General features: G+C 40.3%; 1 protein-coding gene across 3 annotated transcripts; it reads left to right on the top strand.

The window, feature by feature from the left end:
- The first annotated feature begins 383 nt into the window (after window positions 1–383).
- Window positions 384–19,822, top strand: LOC137999228 (uncharacterized). 3 transcript variants are annotated; one of them, XM_068845070.1, is made up of 7 exons: window positions 384–461; window positions 11,974–12,035; window positions 12,910–12,968; window positions 13,744–13,838; window positions 16,601–17,523; window positions 18,522–19,082; window positions 19,685–19,822. In XM_068845070.1, the coding sequence occupies exons 3-7, from the start codon at window positions 12,921–12,923 to the stop codon at window positions 19,744–19,746; spliced, it is 1,689 nt and encodes a 562-aa protein (XP_068701171.1). In that variant the 5' UTR covers window positions 384–461; window positions 11,974–12,035; window positions 12,910–12,920; the 3' UTR covers window positions 19,747–19,822. The 3 variants fall into 3 exon arrangements, with proteins under 3 accessions (XP_068701171.1, XP_068701170.1, XP_068701172.1); XM_068845069.1 differs by lacking the exon at window positions 384–461 and adding an exon at window positions 4,680–4,728; XM_068845071.1 differs by lacking the exon at window positions 384–461 and adding an exon at window positions 5,534–5,569.
- Window positions 19,823–22,500: the final 2,678 nt, after the last annotated feature.

The raw sequence follows: 22,500 nt of genomic DNA, 5'->3' as shown, positions 1-22,500 counted from the left end.
CCCCTCCCTCGAGGGAGACTTATTATACTCGTCACCAGGCGTCCAGAGTTCAGTGCCATTTTGAATTGGGCACTTCGTGAGTACCACGCTTTCCAGTGCATGTCTTAAGCAGAGTGGCCAGGCCACAGTTGTTCTTAAATAAAATTTCAAGCTGCTTACTGCTTACTGATCTGCTAGCTGACTTGCCAATCTCCAAAAGGGCTGCCATGCTGCCGAGACGGCCCATGTGCAAAGACTGTCATGTGTTGTGTCACTTGTCCTCGATATCATGATGCGCGTTATTGATATGACAGATTGCGCAAAAAGTGAGGAGATCGAAGACCATGAAGGCTCTAAATTTTATTTAAGAATGACTGTGGCCTGGGCACCCTGTTTTTAAGATATAATATATTAAGAAACAAGCAAGGAATATTCCACAATAATGCTACAGTTCGTGAAAATTGACGATTGCGTGACACTAGGTAAGTTATAAAATGACATTCCATCACATATTTACTTATTTGTCTACATTTCGTACCTATAAGTCTGCAGTCTGCAGTCTGCATTTTGTACCTAGTCTGCATTTTGTACCCGGTCTGCGGTCTGCATTTTGTACTAACCGAAAATTCAATAGTTGTGAAAAGTGGCAAATACCTTTTGGAGTGGATTGGAGGTAATTTACCTCATATCCATCGCTGAAAATGCCAAAATTTCTAAAAAATAAGTTTTCGCCGAAAACCTCCAGGTTCCCAAGAGCTAAAAGTACCTTTCATTTTATAACACCAGAAGCTGATAACAATTCATCCACACAATTTAGGTCCCCTACGTACGGACTCGCGAGCTAGTTTTCAAGCCCCTACCCCCACAACCAGTTTAACATAGGCTCCGTCGTTTCTGGAAAAAACATGTAAGGGCGGTTAGGTTAGCTGTTTTGTCCTGACAACTCAAGTTGAGTGGGTTTCGTACGTACACTGTACGTACCCTTGAACGAATCGTAGTGCAGCTTTCGATTCCTCTTGTGTTGTACTCCATTGAGATGATTTTTCCTCGTATGCGGAGTATCAGCAAAAGATCTGTTACAGTATTCGCAGTGATACCTTTTTCCCATCCTGTAAAACACTACACTGTACAGCACCGGAATGTTGTGTTGGGTAAATGTTATGTGTACACGAAAGAAGTTGCCGGCATCTTGCTTAATAGCCGCCCGAAAATTTTGCGGCATGATCTTTGTAACCGTGAGTAGACTGGACTGGACTGGACTGGACTGGACGGGACCGGATTGGAAGGGGCGCTTGGATCGGACCAGGTCGTGACTTTGTAGGAAGCAGTGCTAAAATTGTGAAAATCAATACTAACTAGAACACGAAGGTGAAGATTGAGTGAAATGTTGGAGGGAGAGCAAATTGTAACAATTTTTTTCCGATTTGTCCAAGGAGCAAGTGCAGTGCGCTGATGGAGAGCCCGCGATCCTCGCTAGTCAACTTACATTGATGATACAAATTTTACTATTCTTGTAATACAAGAAATATAAAAACTTATAGTTAAATAAATGAAACGTACAGCAAAATTTTCTCTGCATTTCATGCTTGTTAAACATCACAAGCTGCTGCCAGGTTTGGAAAGCCATAAAAAAAACAGGTTTTTGCACCCTGGCATCTCTAATACCTTTTTTACCAGAGGGCTACACATTTTGAGGAGGTGTAGGTGGAACTGCCCTCTGGAACCATTGACGTTGATGATTCGATAGTTAAAATAACAAAGCAAAATAAGGTATACGGCATGACGTCAAATCACGGATAAGATCTCTCGGTGACAGGAAATGAAAACGAAAGAAAAAGGTAAAGGAATTTCGTTTTGTCGCATGTGATTGCGAAAGATGGTAGTCGTTTTGTTATTGTTCTGTCGGAAAGCAAAAATGTAATCAGCCTTTGTTTATTGATCGCAGTGTATGCTGTAAAGATAACTAGAGAATTGTATTTCACAGGATGGCTTATGACGTGTGTGGCATAATTCTCATAATACTGAAAATGTTAAAAGTGAATACTGTTTCGCCAAGAAGATTAAGTGAAAATTGCTTGCGGTGGAAATTCAGTGATAGTATCGACTGCTAGCGTGACAGCGCGATAATAGAAGCGATAACAGTAAGCATCTAATGATAAAAATAAGCGAAAGAAGTTTTACACTACGTTCTCGATGACTCCATGTCATCATTTTCAAGTGAAAAGAGAATAAGAATTTAACAACTTAATATATACCGTGCAAGGCGATAAAAAGTAAAATATGCATGTAAAAGGTGACAAAGTTAATTAAATAGTTTTGCGTGTATGGAGTCTGATTGTGTGTTCAAGCATGGCCTTATCTTCTTTATGAATAACATTTCATAAATCAGACAATCCAGTTTTCCGTTGCACTTCTTTAAAACGGAGAAGTTGTTAGTAAGGTCGCCGATGGTTTCCAGACGGTGGTCGTTCTTTAAGTGCTTGCCGATTGCTGAATAACGGTGTTCGTCAATATACGTTGGTGTAAATGTCGGCTGGTGTAGCGGACATACTCTGCATCACACAAATCACATTTATAATTGTACACAACGCATTGTTGGCTAATTATGGGTGGTTTTGGCTCACACATCTTGAGGTCTTCACATATTTTGGGACTCTTGAACACAGGTTGAAGAGTGTGATCGATTTTTTTGCTTAGATCTGATAATTGCTTTTTCACTGCGTCAGCTGACTTTTGACTCGAAACGTAGTGTAAAACTTCTTTCGCCTATTTTTATCATTAGATGTTTAACTGAATCTAATCTTATTGGGATAACAGTAAGGAAAATGGTTTTATCCAAAACGAAAATACCAGGGAACTAGTTAGCAATTGGTTAGTGATTCTTGACTTCATTGGTCGATTTCATAGACCTATGGGCGACTCATATCGAAAAGATCCAGATGGAAATTTGAAACAGTACGTGTACTCTAAACTAGTTTTGTCCATTATTTTTAAAATACAGATATCCCTATATATCCGTCCCATTTGCCGACTGTTGGCTCAAATTACGGTTCAAGACACTAAATACTTCCCACTACCATTTCTGTTTATGTTTTGGCGCCACTTTCGTGTCCACGAATTACGTTACCATAAACACCCTCCCCGCCCTCCCCTACAAATGAAGAAACATACCTCCCTTTCCCTTATAGATGAAGAACAATAACTACAATAACTACCCACCCCTTCCTAAGACCTCTTAAACTTCCTTTTTAGGGTATTACTTGTATTTATTTGTTTATGATACCTTAAATAAAGTATGTATGTAAGAATTAATTTTCGATAAAAACCGGTCCAGAAAATGGCCCATAGACTGTTGCAAAACACAGTCCAAAAAATATTCCAACAGTCTAATGATCTACGGGTCTTTAAAGAAAGATAAATAAATAAGGTGCCTTGAGTCTGTACAGCGTGGTTAAAACTCGTATTTCGAAAATCAGTAGCGATAAACGACTTCCGTAGCATCACGAATGCAATTCTATCCGGCCTGACGTCCTGATCTGACCCATGGTGGTAGATATACAGTAACATATTGATAATAGACCTAACAATTAATTTTTGTGAGTAAGGAACCTCTGCTCATTCGCAAAAATGCGCTTTGGGAGTTAGTTTGCAATCCTCTGTTGTCACATTTAGATTTTTATGCGTGACTAAAACCAAAGCGTGTTATATTTTTAGTTATATTTGTTATCACATTTTATTTAAACCCAAGGGACTTGCGTTTGTCCCAAGACACTAACAAAATAAAGTGCTAAAACAGCCTGTCAATATGGACACGAGACAAAAATCGCTACACAGTAGTCAGCGAGAACAAAAGATTTAAGCTGTCCAGTTTAAAATAACAGGTCCCTAAGTTCAATACATTTTTCCTGCGAATTCAGCTCGGCTATTTGGGATACAAAACGTAAACTTCTAAAATAAACTTGAAGGTGAATTGACGGGGTCAGTAGTAAGCGTTTACATCTAAAAACAAACAAGTGATCCCGAGCCAACACGTCAAGCCGTTAATTATGCATCTCTCACGCTAAGTTTTCATTGTCACTTACCCAAGAATGCTGTCTTTTCAATTATCTGTCTTCTGCTCTACATTGCAGCATTACACACTAAAAGCACTTGCCCAAGTCTGTCATCTATTATATTTATCCATATTATACTGTGTTATTCGTTTGCTTGTTCTCTCATTAGTGAGAGCAAATAATTGTTCGATGTCTAAAATACCCACCAGGAAATTAAAAATAGTGAATTGGTTAAGCTTGACAAACCTGAGCTTGAGCGAACAGCACCCAACACTATTCGGCAACATACCGAAACAGGGTGGCCAAACGCGCGCAAAATGTTGTGCCTACCAATGTTGCGATATGTTGTGTTGAAATGTTACAATCCGTTGCCCGAAAACGCTTAGCAACCCTTTCAGCGATTGTTTGATCCTAAACGGAGATTTCTTTGATAACGGAACCAACCAACCAACCAAAGCTAACTCAGGATGAAACGCGCGTGAAATTATTTGCTAATTTTACTCCGCACCATTTTATTACCCACGCATACAAATTGTCGCTAAGTACATTGTTTCTCAGAATCGGTTCTTGACACAAGACTTCATTTTCGACCAATAGGTCGACCGCATTTATTACCGACTGACTGCTTCAGTGTATAAGCTTACATAGATAATGCGCAAACAGTCTGCTCCCATACTCTGAGAGTGCGATACCAAAGGTAAGTTTAATTTTCACCCTACTCGAATATGGTTGTGTATTTCACCTGGTCTTTCACGGAAATAGCATAATAACAGGTGCGATACACCGTTTTTTAGTGTAAATTTGGTATTCTGCGCCTTTGTAGATACGCTCATTTTGAGCCGGAAGTCATCTGAAGGCTCGATCCTCAGTGAGCTTTCGATATCATGACTTTGTAAGAAATCACTCTCTCAACGTGTTACCAGCACTACCTAGTACAGTTTGCTTTGCTACTGTTCAGGTGTGCCTCACCAAGAACCTAGTTATGGTAGCGTTGGTCCTGAACTACATAATCGACCAATTGTTAACCAATATGTTTCTCAACTTGTCTGCAACAAGTTCTGTAACAGAACAGCCTGTAGTGGTCGATCGCATCACTGTCGCATAAATCTTAAAAGTTAGAATTTTCTGTCAGTATCTATCACTGGTTCAGCAAACATTCCCAACTCTGAGTCCGGTAAACAAAAAAATTATGCTCAATTTGCCACGCAACATTGCAGATGTCTAGTGTTTTTGGAGGTCTTGACACCCTAGCCATGTTAAGTATTGCACTTTTGTCTATAGACATCATTTTAAATGTGATAAATTAATGATGATGATGAGGTACAAGAAGCGAGTGAAGCAACATTTTCGCAGTTATTTCTGATCTTTCTTCTGTTATCGTCGCTAGGCTATATCTGACTTGAAACTCGCGTGACCTGCCTTAATTTATGCGTCTCCTATGGTGCAAACGGCCGACGACGACAACTGCTGTCACACAAAGCTTTCAGTCATCTAATCTGTACTGGGACACATATCAAGACACACTGAAAAGCACTGGCGTAAGTGCCCACCCCCGGGACGGATTCATATTCTCTTTAGTATAGAAAACTACCACTTCCCCCTGACAATAACGCAACAACAAACAACACAAATAAAACCAGAGATTCCATTGTTGGCTTAGAGAGAAGTTTATCCGAAAACCAAACAATGGCTATTCGATACCGCCTGAAAGGTACTGATTCGTAAGGGGTCAATTAAGCATTTTGAGAGGATCCCAAAATATGCCAATCAAACTTCTAAGTCGTTTATTTTCAGTCACGTTATAGTTTCTTCAACTGTAAAAGCTTCCCTTGTTGTTCTTTTTCATCATAATCGATTTCTTCTTGAAGCATGCAAGGACTTTTGGCCGGTTTTAACCTTTTATTAACCGCGCGGCCATAGGCCGAGCGCGGTTAATGCTCGACCCTTGGTTTTTTTTTTATTTCTGTCTGCAACCAGACGCAGACCTCCACTCGGCCAACTCTGAATCACGCAATCTGTAATGTTTACTCGCCAAACGTTGTCGAAACATAACTACACGGACAATGTTACTGATATTGTTTTCTTTATTGTGTGTAAAATATATTTTCTTTGGTTTTATAGAAACGTCGGCAGTAGTACAAGCTATTCCTTAACAACCTAGCTTGCATCACGCAACCTGTGATGTTTATTTGAGGAAAGGTATTACGTCAAACATGGAATGCGCTGACCTTGACACCTTGCTACGTGATAAATAAGATCGTGTTTACTTCGCCAGAAGCGATGGTCATTAATTTGCAATTTTGCGAGTATTTCTTGCGGGTTTAGGCACTTGAAGTTAATTTTTCTAGCCTTTTCATCAAGCGAGTCAGGAGATTTGAAGGAAAATGAAATATTTTCAGAGGTAAACAACTTACAGCGTTTATGTCAATTCAATGCTTAACACAGCCGTTCTAAAATTAGCTGAAATATAGATAGCGTAAACCTCGGATTGTGTGACTTGCGTGACTACTTTGCTTTTCCTTTACTCATATAGCACAAACAAATTAAATTCTAACTTTTCAGAAAGAAAGCTGTTTATTTAACCAGCGTTACTAATAGCGTGATACTCGTTTCCTTTTCGTGTCATTCATGGGCATGTCCCGAGCGAATATCTAGATCAAGCCCATTACGTCATCATAGGCTAAGAGCGATGGTGCAATAATGATCATTAGAGTAAGCGTTGATCAAGTGATGGTGTCGACAGCAATCAGTGAATCATCAAGGACTGCTTTGTAGTCTGCACTGCGCTACGACTGTAGTGCTAAGAGAACAGTTAAATTTTAAAAGCGCGGTTATAAGATCTAAAAGATCTTCTTGTTTATGAGAGAAAATAACTTCAATGGTAAAATAGCCTAGAGGGATAATAATAACTTGGCGCTTTATAGAGGTCACATACATAGAGTCTGCACCCGGTGGGGTAATCCTATGTGTGGGCTATGGGTATGATTTTTGAGCAGTTCTGAACTGAAAAAGACAATTTTTGTCTGAAATAGCTTTTATTTCCACTGTGGTTTGGTGTTGGGTGTCTTGTTTACCAAACAACTGTTGTTTCTACGTCAATATTGACAAATTTGTAGCGATTCTCAAATGTCTACCCAAATGGAAGCCAATTCTGGTTAGCTGCGGTCATTTATAAGTAGTTTTAGACGTGTGAGATGAGGTATCCAATTTTGACTTTGAGAAGAACCCCCGCCACCTCCCCGCGTAGAGAACACTCGGGAAGTCGGCTTTCTTTGGTGAGTCCACAACCCTTTTAGCGATTTTTGACCCGGAACGGAAATTTATTTGAAAATCACTGAACCTAACCAACCAACCACTGATACTTCTGAACTGTCTAGCTAAGTTCGTTCTATTATTAGTGTTTATCACATCACTAGTTACGTATATACAGAAGAAAATTATAACTAACAGAGTGCTGTTGTCGACATGTATACACTTTTAGATATATTAGCACGCAGTCTGCCCCCAAAATAAGTTAAGCTTCATTTTGATTCTATCCGCGTGTGGTTTGCTATTTCATCTGGTCTTTTCACTGAAATAACGTTATAATGGGCACCTTAAATTGCCAGAAATAAATCTATTCAACCGGGCATGCGCGTGACAACTCTCGACTCCGCGGCGCAGAAAAAGAATCTTTTTTTGCATCCTGGCCGTCCTCGTTTCGTCTCGTCGGCTAGCCGTAGTATTTCGAAAACGTGAGTACTTTGCTCTTGTTTTGCCCTGACAAATGTTCCAATCGACCTTATTATCAGTTCTTTTGATAAGAATGTTTATTAGGTTCACATTGTTCGTGATTGTAGTGTAGAATACTACACTGAAATACGGAAATGTGAATAAAAATATTCTTGGTCTGTTCGTTTGCGTTTCGCTGTCATGAGTGTGCAAGCTCAAACGAAATACAAACAATATGCATTGAGAATATATCAGTGTAAGTACAGTCGACAAAATGTTGCAACAATGATTGCCACGGAAGCATCTAGCAACTTTTCAAACTGATGTTCAGTTTTTTTTTATATTACCCAGAACTTGATGTAATGTTTGATATATTTTTATAATGCTGGTCGCAAATACAAATGGAAATTGAAATGTTCACTCAAAACCAGGATTCTCCGGCGAGGGGATTCTCAAACGCTCTGGTGATAAAAAAGAAAACATCTCAAGCAGGTCGATCAGATTGTGCGTTTAATTTTTTCATACGGAAATTCTGGTTCCTTTATTACATGTAAAATGTTTACTTCGCTTGTAAAGAAAAATAAATTCAGCATCGCTGTACACCATCGCTTATTCAAGCTTAGGGACTTGTCACAAAGTACAGGAGGGGGTGGGCCATCATTTTTGTGCACATCAAAAGGTGTGGGGCAAAAAAACACATTGGAGTGGGTTATGAATAATGATGCTTCAATCTTATTAATAGTATGTATGTATACATACTAAATTTAACACTTAAATTAACAGTAATGTCTTAACTTAATAGATGACTAGGAATAACACTGCTCCTGTAATTACACTTCAGTCCTAGTGGTGACTTGCTGTTTTGACACGATTATGACAATATGGAATATTCCTGTGAAACAAATATCTGTTTTTTTTTTTCAAAAAAAAAAGCAACAAAATGGAAGCAATGATAAAATCATTGATGGGAAACTTCATCTTGTAAATGACACAGATCAGACTAGTATAGTTACAGTCAGGCTAAAATATTATAATGGTAGTTCGGGAAGTATCTGGGCTTCAGAGACCGCTGAGACCATGCTTCTGCGAAGAGAGATTCCTCGACTATACGAAATCAGTAACTGAAAGGTACATACAGAAATAGCAATAGTATTTCACTTTAAGGCAGTTTTGTGCACATGTTCATGACTCTCTTTACTACTTTCAAGACACGTCACTCGATGTATGAAGATACAATGGCAGTAACACAGCCCGATTGCGAGTTCCGCACATGATATGCAATTGTACGTTTGTCACTGATGGCTTGTGAATTGAATGCAGCTATGTCAAGATGGGATGAGGAGAAGATTGATGTCAAAGCTGACGATTTAGCTTATGGAAATGAGGTGAAGGATGTAGTAGTCCCAATAATAGACAATTTGGAGTAACATTTTGCCGACGCCAAGGCCACCAGAGAACAGTTATAGGTAGTATATGGCGTTCTCCAAAGAAAGGTGGACCAAGTCCTAGAATGAAAGATTGAGTTCGCCGCCCGTCAAGATCTAGACTCGCTCATCCTTAAGAACACAGATGCCGGGCCTGTGGTGTGGGAAGCATCAATGTAGAAGTGAGATACAGGGATGTGGAGATCATGGCTATAATCCTTAATTCTGATCGTGTAAATAGAATTCACAGAGCAGGAGATGACAATAGCCAGAATGAGGCGGAGACTGAGGTCTAATGCGTGTATCGGTGAAGCACTGGGTGATGCAATGGAAGTTCCACCACGCACTTGATGGACTGACGCAAGATTAAATTCAAAGACTCTTGTTTGATGAATCAAGAAACACGAGGTACTTAGAAATGGAAGAAAATGCGTCGGTGGAGCATTGCCAAGAATGTGGCTGAAAGAATCAATAACAAGCCAGGCCCAGCTGGAGATTACATACAAACATTCGGTGAAACCGAAATTTCACATTTTTTTTTTAACACAGAGCCACTACGCCAGTTTGTTTCAACACCAGATTCAAAACAGAAAGACATCCCAGGATCTGCATACTTTAAGAAAATGAATAGGTTTATGGAAGAACATCCGCAAGTGGGAGAGCTCTTCTTGAAGCATGTAAGGGCTCTACAAGGTAATTGTCAAAAGACAAACAAAACCCTCTGTGAGTTGTGTACTAAATTGCCCCGTTCAGCTCCAGGCTTGGAGAGAGTTCTAAGGCCAACGCCAGATCAGAATGCACTACCAGAATTGTGCTATACTTGCCCTCTGACAAGACCCCTACTGTTACTTCAAGTGGTTCCCAAAGAGATGTGGATGAGAATGAGCCAAGAACGCAAATTAAAAAGATGAAACCCTGGCACTGAATGATGCAGAGTCCGTTGAAATGTTTTCAAAAACATTTGCTTTTGAGGAAAGTCTTACAAGAAAGCACCTGGAACATCTGGAATACCTACGGTTGAAAAAAGAGAAGCGGTCTGAAGAAAGAAAGAAGAAAAAGCAAGAGAAAGTCATGAAGACCTATGATGACTCTGACTGGGTACAGATGTTCCACAAGGGAACACTAGCAAACGTAACTGTTCCCGTGCTAAATTTGTTCCTTGTTAGGCACCATCTGGCCTATGGCAAGATGAAGAAAGCGCAGAAAGTAATACCATCAAAGCGTGGTTGGCAAACTCAGAATACCACTGACAAGATACAACAGAGTGGAATTCCTAATAAAGATAGCGAAGCTTCAGATGATGTTGATGGTGATTCTGCTGAATCAATGGTTAGTGATGTCTCTGATGATGAGAATGACATGTAGTTTTACTAGAAGTTGGCGAGCCCAGTGACGACGATGGAAGGGACTCAGAGAATGAAGAGATATTACAGCCTCGTAACTTCAGAACTGGAAGGCCATGTATAACATATTTGACCCGCCAATTCTATGGAGGCTCTGCCCGATAAACCTGATAAAAAAGAAAACTTAATGGGGCGTTATCTATTGTTTAGTATTGAAGACGACCCTGGTAAGGAGATGACGGGATGGGTCATTGAATTTTATTTTAGGGTTTAAAGGGCGGGTTACATTTTTTCGGTTAACTAGGGAGGGTGGGCCACTAAAACCGTGTCTGCCAAAAATTTGATTTTTCCGACTCACCCCTCTTGTACTTTGTGATTAGTCCCTTGAGGTCCCTAATATGTGCAATACGAGGTTTAGCATATACTTAAATTCTGTACTTTTTGAAATACGCTCATTTCAGGAAGTCAACTGCAGTCTCCAGAACTCGTCTTTGGCTTTGCCATTTCATGTGATTTTAAAACGGCAAAATATTTCCTCCGTTTGTCTAAGGTTCAAATTATTTGAACAATAGCCAAAAAAAGAAACAGTAACACAGTAGCTCTATATCTACCGACAAATATATTCTTAAGCGGTAAGTATCAATAGTAAAATGGTGACGAAGAAAATTAGAAAATAGCTTGGACTGGATAATTGTCATGTCATACAACTACCATGATTCCCAGCGAGCACAACTCATAGAGGGAATTGATTGGCCATTCGTGAGCGGTCCGACTCAGCAGCAAAATAAGGACTGCTCTAGGAACAAATAAGAGTTCTCCTTTGTATTTTGAACAAATTCTCTACTGTACAAATCCCATGATTCACCTCTGTTACCCCCCAAACGTTTGCATAATCATTGCTTGCAATTTCTCCTGGAAAATGAAGATGTCCCAAGAGAAATCTAAACCGATGCCTATGCAAATTTTGGGCGGGTAAGAGGTGTAATATGGCATTTGTGCAGGTAGAGAATTTGCCATACTATTAGAATTTACAAGTGCATCCACCGTTATCATTACGAGACCATTGCTTGTTCAAAGAGCACTCATAATCAGCTTGTGGGGAGAATTTAAGCGTTAGAGAACCAGTTAATTCTTTTGTCGTGTTTACTGCTTAATTAGTTTCTTTCCATAAAGAAAATTCAATGTAAAACGATATGAAAGTTTGCTTAGTGGACTTAAATCGAGCTAGCATTCATCGTTTTACATCGTTTCCTATGGAAAAAAATGTTGGTGCAGTACATGCAAGGGTATTTGGCTAGCGTTTGTGCATTTTAAATGTATGACATATTTTTGAGCTAAACCAAACGGGGCGCTTGTTAGATATAAGATCTATACCTCTCTGTCACCTTAACTGCTGTCTGTGTCAAACAAAAATATCACCGTTCATCACTTTAAAACTTCGATCTGGTTAAATTCAATTTACAGATTTGTTGTGAGAGAAGCGTTTAGGGATTGACTTCAACAAGACTTTCTGTTTGCCATCACAGGTACGTTTTTCGAGTTGTAACAAGGAAGCGACAGGAATTATAGTAATTAAGTAAAACTGAAATTATGTCCTTCCAGTGAAAGAGCGAATATCCTCTTCCAGGTGTCCAGTTAGGGTGCAGCGCGAAAAAAACGGCGAGGCGAAATATAGGAGAAAAATGTTTGTTGCTAGGAATGAACTCACTGAATGCCTGTCAGAGGGTATAGCCAAACAATGGATATTGCATTACTATAAAATTACTCAGTGTTTCTCTGATAGAAAAGAACAAAAACCTGTTTTCGTCTTTTTAGATTGAGAAAGAAAACTAAATTAGCACAATATCCACTTAGAAATTTTTTTAACATTACAGCCTTCACTAGTTTACGTAGTTTCGGTCTTAGTCGCTCACAAAATATTTAGCTAATGAGATTCATTTCCAGCAATTACTCATCATAGTTTGAATTTGTCAAAGGAGATTGCAAATATACGTAGGTTTTAATAAGAAACTCTTTAAAAAAAATCGATCCTTCGATCTAATCAAACTATTGCAATTTCCTTCAAGAGTAGAATGGAGTGAGCATGGTTATAGTATGTATCCGCTGATCTATTGCCACTGTCAAAATAAAATCTTGAGCATCAATCTGTGGCTTAAAAATTGCATTCTGTGGTCTTTATTTGGGCACTCGTGTATGATGCTTATCAGTTCTGAGAGCCGCCTTAATACGGACACTAAGCGTGTCCCTTTGGTGTCCGTATTAACCGGAGTTCTCTTCCTTCTTTCTTCTCTTTGTTTGCAACGGAACCCCGATGGACCTCACTTTTGATTAACAACATCAATTCCAGTGTAGCCATCTAAATTACTCTTCACTAATCACAGCTTTTATTTGCATTAACAGGTTCTTGAAAAATGATTTTGGCCAGTTTCATCGTTTTCATGTTGTTTCATGCAATAGCGGTAAGATATTTCATTTTCTTTGTAATTTTTTTTTTCATATCTTGCCATAGAGGAGCATCAGTGTTAACATGTGAAACGAGTTGCATCTACGATAATATTATTACTGAGGCAGTGTCCAAGAACAGATTATGGCCGAGGCAATGTCCATGGTTAAATTCTCTTCCTGAGTATTTGGGTTTATGACGACTATAAGCAATAGAAACAAAAAAAAAATGACTGAAGCAAGTACCTCGGTTTGCCTGGGTTCTAGCCACTGCCCTGATTATGTATCTTTGACGAAACACATCGTATCTGTGAATAGTCACCTCGAATTTGGGATGAAAAGTACGTCATTTGAATATAAGGGGCATAAAACGATAGGGCCCACCCGCGCGAAAACCGAACGTAATTTCCGTTTTTGATTCAGCTTAAAAACTGTTGAGAGAGGGCCCTGAGACCTAGGTTGTTATGGACTACAGGAAATACACCACGGTTTGTGCATCTGGAAAACTTTACTCCTAGTTTAACCTAAATTTTTCAAGTTCGCGGTTTGTGATGTATCTTAATCTTCTCTCACCTTAACCATCCTTGTTTCTTTATGGTTTATAATTATCTTTTGGTGTTTTTAGAATTTAAATGTATTTTTGCACATGCTCAAAAAAACTCAAAATACCGCGACTAAGCTCCTTCAAGATACATAGAAAGTTGGAATCAGTTTATCCCTAATTATCTGTTGTTAAAATTAATGTTGATTTTAAATTAAAGTATTTATATCAGTGTCTGGTGTGAATGTCAGGTTCGCGGCGAGATGTACCCGATATCAGTCTTCAAGGACGTGGCCCAGGTGGACGACAACCCAGACAACTTCGTTGAACCTCCGGAATATAAGGGGTATGTATTAATTTATTTCGATTAGTTCACCGAGATAATATGACTGCTGCTTATGGCATAGATATATCGTATAATTAACCATCTCCAAGTTGCCTTGAGGCGGTATTCTACCCGAGGGCCGTATTTTGGCTGCGTGGTATTATGGTTTTAACGCAAATATCTCGTCCACGTTTCAAGCAGTCAAAAATCTCTCCATTCACTCCCCCATATCTATGTTTTAGGTTGTTTTGTAAATTTTGGAGGGATTTTTGGTTACATTTGGGGATAAATAGTTTTTCTCAAAGGATTAGAAAAATTTATGTGAAATGGGAAATTTTAAGGATTTGATGTTGTTTTAAAATTAGAATTTGAAGTTTAAAATCAGTAGGCGTACATGGAACAGTTGCCCACCTACCCGGTGGTTTTCCAAAACTATTTTTGCCATTTAATCTCTCTTTTAACTTACAAAAATTTCACCTTAATTCAGATAGAACCTCGCCTTAAGCCTCTCTATCAAAACGAGGCTTGGTGCACAACCATTCATATGAAAATGGGTTTTATGTGAAGGTGAATGAAATCTCTTTTTCGTATGAAAGGGATGGGCACCAAGACTCACTTTGAGAAAGAGGCTAGAAGTAAATTTGGAAATGACCTATTTAATCCAGCCGGCTTAGACATTGGTATGGTAAAAATACAGCTTAATACCGAAGCTTAATACCCAAAACCAGGGGCGCCCCTGCCCAAAACAAACAATATTGAATAAGCGTATCCATTCAGTTCCATTACTGCGCTTTTCAATAACATGCAGACTCTAAAATTCAAATCGCAACGGCCAAATGCGTTTTTCGCTGCTGTCAATCAAATGTTCGGCGGTTCCTCCCAGCTTCCGACTACCGCCGAGCGCGCGGAAATCAAATCAAATCGTTGAGTACTGTTCAAACAACCTAATCGGAAGCTGGGAGGAGTCGCCGAATATTTGATTGACGGAAGCGAAAAACGCATTTGTCGGTTGCGCTTTGGATTTTAAAGTCCGCATGTTATTGAAAAGCGCAGTAATTACTCTTGTGAATCTTCGACGCCTCTCAGTCAAGATAAATTTTAATGTACATTGAAAGTATAGTAAGTATTAGATTGCAAAAACATCTTCAAAAAAGATCTAAAACGCCATATTCCCGCCACATTGGAAAATGACGGAAAATCCCTCGAAACACTAAAAGACGGAAAAACGGAAAATCACCCGAAATCTTGAAAGACGGAACTATAAATCCCCAGGTTTGTGAGAACCCCTCCCCGTGTAAAATAATAATTTTCTTTGTTGTTGTTAAGACTTTGTTATCCTTTAGATTTCTACTACAGATTCTCGTGTAGCATTCGCATATTTACAGTCGAACATTGTGTGTCACGTCCAACCTCGTTCCCAGGGTCCCTCATCTTACCGCCCCCTGGAGCTCGGCTTCAGGGGGCGGTAAGATGAAAGACCCTGGGAACGATGTTGCCTCACGTCGTCACGCTGTGCGGACAAAGCGCGACAAATCCTAAAAGCCACAGATCGGCGGAAAATAACCTCAAATCCGTAGGAGACAGAAAGTCGTGAAATCGCTGTATTTTTCAAAAAGCATTTTCAAAAAGTACTTTCCTTGAAATTTATTCCAGTGGGAATCGAATAAATTACTGTAAACCGAAACATAACATCCGGATCATGTCAAGTACGTGACAGATATTTGACAGCTAGCGATAACACGCCGCCATGTGTAAATGAAATGTGCGAAATAGATCTCCAACAAAGCGCAAATCGTCGACTCAGTGGATCAGTATGAGCTAGCATGCACTGAGTATGACGTTTAAATTAGCTTCCCTGAAAGGGCAGTCTAATGCAGACAAATCTCTGCCACTGTTTGCCACTATTTCAATGGGGAAATCTGCGGGAAAAAGAAGAGCAAATCGGCGCGGATCGCTTGGTATGGTTTTTTATGCGGAAAAAATCACAAACTTGATCTCACTTAAGTACAAGATTGTATCATTTTGCGAATGCTATCGAGAATCAGTGCTCATTTTTTAAAATCTAAAGGATAACAAATTCTTAACATTAACGAGACATTATTATTTAAACCATTTTTGGGGAGGGAAGGAGGGAGGCAATTTTACGCAGAACTGCGGCGTTTAGAATTAGCTTTCCAGAGTGGTTTTGTTTTACAGTCTTTGGACTTAACATTTGTCTTTATCCTTAGTCTTGATTTATAGTTTACAGTTTCTTTTTTTACTTCCCAACACCTCCCCTTATTAGACGGGAGGCTTTCTAGTTATAATTCCGTCTTTTAGAATTTCGAGTCATTTTCCTGTCATTCCGTCTTTTAGGTTTTCGGGGAATTTTCCGTCATTTTAGGATTTCGCGTGATTTTCCGTCATTCCCGGCCGTCTTTAAGGATTTCGGGGGATTTCCCATCATTCCTTCTTTTAGGGTTTCGGGGGAATTTCCACCGTTCAGTGATGCCGTCTTTTAATTTGGGGTATTTTCCGCCGTTCCACCATTCCGCGATTCCATCTTTTAGGATTTCGGGAGATTTTCTGTCGTTCCGTTACTCCGCCATTCTGCTGTTTCGCCTTCCCATCATTCCTGCTTTTAGGGTCGCCCACCAAAACCCATGGGATATCTCAGCTACTTTATTCCGCACATAAAATGACGGCTATCAGGAGTAAGCTCTCTACCCTATTTACCGTGTTGTTTAATAACAACAATTCCCCGTAGTGATCAAAAAGAACGAATTCGAATTTTATCTTTACAGATTTCTAGCGTCATACCAAGGTGACCCCGCAGATAAAAACGAAATTGACTGGATGAAAGATAATATTGTGGACCGCTACGGATTTCAAAAAGACCCCAAAATGGACGCATGGATCAAGCAACCTAATTTCAAAGACGATCTTGGGACCGATGAGTTTGTCACCACTGCAAATCGAGTAAAGAGCTTCTTTGACAAGCACAGCGACTGGGATACAACAAAAAATCTCGGCCCATTCCGCACAGAGAACAGCTGCCTGAAACTCCTCTACATCACAGCCGCTAGATACCTGTTGGTGACACACGTTCTTTACACAGAAAGTGACCGAAAGGTTGTTCCTTGTGACAGAGATGATGACAACTTTATAGAGAACCCTGATTCCGTGTGCTATCCTACACCTTATGGGGGTGCCACTTGTACCTCGGACTACGATGTGGGGCTGATTGGAAAAGATGCTGGTTATGTGATAGAGAAGTTCAACAACTATTTTCAAAGTTCCAAAGGATTTGGGAAACCGTCAGAAATTGTGTTTGACACCAATGTCTACGCTTTCACGCTTGAATACGCCATGCCAGATTTGTTTGCCGGCCTTCCAACTGACTTTTCCAGTGGCGTGGAGCAGAAAGAAAACACGATATACTATAGGATGCAGGAGTTGGCCAGTGCTTACTACAAGGTTTTCAAGTACAACGACAAATTCTTTCAAACAATGAAAGTTGGAGCCGAGTCCGCTATAAAAGATGCCGAGACTGAATCCAAGGATAAGCTGAAACTTTGGCTGAACACCTTCAAGAAAATGAATGCTGAAGCACCAATGAAACTTGGAGGCCTGTCGCAGCAAACGTTTAGAACAGACCATAACAGAGAGTACGGGAAGTACGTCAAAGGGATGTCAGAAAAGGGCGGTTATAACCCAGCCTTTCTTGGTAATTATTTAAGCAATAGACCACAAGTTTCTATGGTTTATAGGCTGATAAACCACTTGGGATGTTGGAAGAACACGAGAACAATTCGTAAATCACGAGCCGCAGGCGAGTGATTTACGAATGCTTTGAGTGTTCTTCCAAAATCCCAAGTGGTTTATCAGCCTATAAACAACAGAAACTTGTGGTCTCTTGCTTCCATCTAATAATTCAGAGGACACGCGAAATTTCCACGAGTTTACTGGCACAATAAACCATAGCTGATTGACCAATCAGAGCGCGCGCATTGATTTGATTACTATATAATTTTCTTGTTGCTATAAAAACGCCGATGTTTTAGCAGTATCCTTTCATAAAAGAAGTGTTGTGGTTTGTTGTGGAAAATAATGAGAAAAGCCAGTTGAACAACATTCAGACAACAGAGTTTTTGCGAGATGAACGAAGGTGTTATGCACTTAAACGGCCTTTTATAGGAAAATGAGCTTGTTACTTAATTCATCATATATATTTAGTAAATTGTTTTTTCAGCTTGTTCTTTTTTTTATTTTAATTTCACACTCAAACTTCATTCAGACCAATCCTGACTTTCTTCGGTAACCGCTGCCGAAAACGTGCGTGCCCTGGGAAAGAGATTTGACCATTTTCATATCTCAGTCCAAAGCCCAAGACGTTGTTAAACATTTAAAGTAGCCTCCTCATAGTTTGCGCATCTTGAAGAGTTTTACCTCAGTTTTTGAAGACAAAGTTCGTTGTTTGTAATTCGTGTTAATCTTCGCCATCCTTAATCATCCTTGTTCCTTTACGGTTTATTATTATCTCTTTCGTGTTTTTCTTTCTTAGTAAACTATTATTTTCAGGTTTCCTTCAATTTTAAGGTAATTTTGTATGTATCCCTAAACGTGACTGTTTATCACTAGGGGACATCGATTTCGGTGGTGAATGATCAGTTTGTTCCGGTAGTATCTGTAAGCTAAACTATCATTTACATTTGTCCCCACAAGATGATCTCGCCAAGGCTCTGATCTACGCGGCGGAAGCTTATCACACCCGTGGTGCTATACGCCATGTTGTGGGAGTCACGCAAATGAAAGTAAAGGTAAAGCTGTCCACTGAAGACCTGTGGGTGTCCATGATTGAAAACTGGGGCGACACTAACAAAGAGTACCACCACTGCGAGGGGAAACCTGTAGAGGAGTGCCTACTGAAGAGTAGCAAGTACATGTGGAGAATGTTTGATGCCATGAAACGTATCTGGGAACGCCTTCCACCCAATGAAACAGTCGGATTGGTGCAGTTCGATGCAAAAGACTTCTCGAATCCTGAGTACGCGGCGGATAAGTGGCTGGAACACAGAAAGAAAGGAGAGAGGGAGATCCCCAAAGACACAGAAGATGTCCGAAAGTTTTTTGACCAATTTGGCTGCGATCCTCCACAGTTTGGAAAGCCATTCTCCTCGGCTTGCATATCGAAGATGAACGACAAAGTCAACGCCTACAATTTGGTACTGGCTGGCCTCGTGAAAGACGATTCTGTATTACCAGGTGGAAGTGGACGAGTCAAGGGTAAGTTCCTGGGGCCGGGGGACTGAGGGCCGGGGGAAGTGATGAGGCCTGGCCATGGGGTGCAGGTGCTTTTTTAAGTTTCAAAAATGGGTTTTACATCTTTTGACATTTCTTCGTACCAGCAGTCAAACATTTCCTTCAACCATAGGTGAGGATAGCCGAGAGTAAACCACCCTAAGTTTCATGACCGCTGTACATCGCAGCGATTACCTATGGTGAATTGAAGGTTTTCCTTGAACAACTTGAATACGGGGAGAACATCAGACGCCGTCTAAAAGCTTACAGCGTTCTACTCGTAGCTTTTATGCCCGGTAGTCAATAACGGGGACAAATATTATTACTAGTAGTAATCAGAGTTTAGTGAAGTGCGTTCGATATCCGGGGTGAGGAAGGGGGTACTCTACGAATTTGTCGATTGGGGGTGTTGCTACGAACATGAAATTTTTGGGTTAGAGCAGAGGATATTCAGTTAGCATTGGACATCTGACGGTAGGTTGGGTACTAGAAATACCTTCCTTTAATATTCCACCCCAAAGTAGACCGCTGGAAAAGCATACCCTTGACAGCAGCGAATACTTAAGCCCATTTTTGTTCTCTTCCAGGGTTTGCCGAGTTGTGTATCTTCGTGGCATTGTTTAACTTTTGTGTCCATTATTGGCATTAAATGTCTCATCGCTTTAAACGGTGCATCGTTTAGTAAGGTTAAGTATTGTGTATATCTATAGAAAAGAATATTAAATAGTAAAACAAACTTTATATCCAAATATGAACGTTTTTAACTGAGGGTGTGTTTCTTTAAGAAAATCCAAGATTGGATTCTTAAATCCGAAAACGGATTTTGCGTTTCTTTTCTAAACAGAATAGATCTCTCGGATCATGGCGCGTCGAAGGAACCGAAGCATCCACATTAGGCAAGGATTCGTCGGTTCATTTGATACCCCATGATTCGGGTGATCTGTTTACTAGATAAGAAACGGATTTAAGAATCCAATCTTGGATTTTCTTAAAGAAATACACCCCAAGCTTATATCAATTTACTCTGGGTGCCAGTGTTTTTTTTTTTTTTTGTAGCGGAGCTACGATTGTGAGAGGTGAGGCTGCGATCAAAATCGTGATCAATAGCAGCTTAGCTACAAAAAAAATTGAGCCTATGGCACCCAGGGTAATATCAGTTAAGCTTTAATACCTGCAGTAAAATTCCACGAGCGGTGCAAATTTCCATTTCCTTTTAATTTCATCGTTCGTTGTGCTATTTGGAATATTTGCAGTCTTTCCCAAGGTTAGTTTTATTCGAGCTATTCATACGGTCGAGCGCAACTTTCTTCTCACCATAGTTAGTAGAGGGGACTGGTTAGGAAACCCGGCAAACTTCAAAGGGGCTGTCTGTTGTTTAGCGTCTGAGGTTGAAACTTACCATCACGTGACAATGACCCTGCACAAGCTAACTGCAGTCCAAAACAATATGGCGGACGTAAACGACTTGTTCTTCTTTGGCGAAACCCTAACATTAGGCGATATTATGTCATAAGTTAATTAAGACATGCAGAAAACTAAAAATTAGGTTAAAATAATAAATAAATAAATAAAGCGAACACGACAACCGAAACAAAAAAGATAAACAAAACAAAGCTAAAAAAGCTAATTTAAGAGATTCCCTTCCTGACTTCTCGGCCACCTGGTCCTTGCCCCCAGCTACAAGTCAGAGAGTACATCAAAGTACTGTCATTACCTTAGAGGTTTTCCAGCTCTGATTTTTCGTAGATTCTGATCGGACGTCCGTCTGGAGATGTTTTCACGTATATTTTCCCGTCCATTGACCAAGCAGATGTCAACAAACCATCTTTGCGCATTTGATTCGCCCGTTTCAGGACATCCTGCCTAGAGGAGGTTAGGTTTTCGTTCAGATAGATTCGTCCTAATTCTACGCGAGTTGCAGTTGTTGAATCGGGATATAGGTCTGACACACGGATATGCTTTAACATGGCTCTCTCCTTGTACATTCTTGCCTTCGCTTTATGGCTTTGAAACTTTATAATAATTGGCGTTATCCCTGTCCTGTGCAGCTTGTGAGAAATTTCGATATCGTTTGGATTTATATCCACATTTAAAGCTTCAGCTAGTTTGAGGACAACCTCCTCAGTTGAGGTGTAGGCGGATTCAGGGACTCCGTGAATTTCAAGGGAACTTTCTCCAGTGTATTGTTCCAGTGAGTCCTGGAGGTCGTAACGCTCCGCAATTTCAGCTTCTTGATCTTTAATTTTTTTTCTCTCTGCAGCTAGCTGAATTTCCAAATCGTCTTGTTGTTTCTGAGTCTTGGCCAAGGCAGTTTTGACGTTGATTAGTTGACCTCTCTGCTGTTGGATTGCACTTCGTAGCTCAGCGACCTTGTTGGCGAGTTTTGTGTTCTCGGATAGAATATTCGAGACCGTTATCTGAATATCTACCAACATTTCTTTTAAATCCAAAAGGCTGATCACCTCAGCGACAGCGTTTGGCGGGGTTTCTTTCTCGTTGGCGTCGGACGTTGTTTCATCGTTATTTACGTTAGTTGGTTGAAGCTCGACATCGGCCATGTTGGTACGTTTGGAGTCTTGTTCGTCCTCTTCAACAGAGCCACGTTCTCCTCTCTTGTGTTTTCCTTTAGTCTTTACTTTATCAGGCATATAGTTGTTTTTTTAAGGGTAATCAACGAATTACTTGAGAATTATAATTACTGGGGGAAGATATTTCTCCTTCACAAAATGTGCATCTGCACGCTAGCCTCGCCCTAGGCTCTCTATATAGGCAAGTCTATATTTTTGATAACTCAACAACCTTTTTACATTCTGTGCTATTTCTTTTTCCAAAAAATGTCAACAATGGTGAACCAACAATATCCAGTTCCAAAAATCTTTAGCCATGCATTGGCCCATTTCGTGCTTGAAACTATTATGCATGATGCACCTGGGCCAATGGAACACGCAGAATGTCGCGCTGACCGCCCACTATTCCTCGCCCAGGCTTTCGCTCTTTTGATCATGATGGAAGGCAGAGAGCTTGAACCGCAGCCATAATACCGACCGAGAGACAAAGGCAATTCTGGTCCCTTACGGGATTAAGCCACCATACTATCTGACCGAATAGGTCGTGATGTTGATGAAAGTCACAACCGAACCATGCGCAACGACCAAATCTGGCTTGGGAATTCCCGCTGGAGTGGGAATAGCAGGCTCACAGGTGATGGGGAACCCCTTCTGACTTAGCGCCTGCCCGACCAGATCAAGGATCTTATCGTGCCGTGTAATGCGAGATGCGTGAGTCCTGGGACACACCTGTAAGATATGCCCCAAGGACTCAATCCTGCCGCAACAGTCGCATCTAGTCGAGGCCTGGGGACGGCCTCAAGATCTTCTCAGCGCAGTGCCAATCAGGTTACCCC

Source organism: Montipora foliosa, chromosome 4, assembly GCF_036669935.1.
Source record: "Montipora foliosa isolate CH-2021 chromosome 4, ASM3666993v2, whole genome shotgun sequence".
Classification (NCBI taxonomy): Eukaryota; Metazoa; Cnidaria; class Anthozoa; order Scleractinia; family Acroporidae; genus Montipora; species Montipora foliosa.
Note: the sequence above shows the minus strand (reverse complement) of the source record. Positions and strands in the feature narration are given on the sequence as shown.

What these genes read in the sequence shown, in the direction of transcription:
- LOC137999228 (XM_068845070.1), top strand. Translation starts at nt 12,921, where the DNA reads ATGATTTTGGCCAGTTTCATCGTTTTCATGTTGTTTCATGCAATAGCG. An exon ending in GAACCTCCGGAATATAAGGG is followed by an intron (nt 13,839 to 16,600) that starts GTATGTATTAAT and finishes TTATCTTTACAG; the next exon opens with ATTTCTAGCGTCATACCAAG. An exon ending in TGGAAGTGGACGAGTCAAGG is followed by an intron (nt 19,083 to 19,684) that starts GTAAGTTCCTGG and finishes GTTCTCTTCCAG; the next exon opens with GGTTTGCCGAGTTGTGTATC.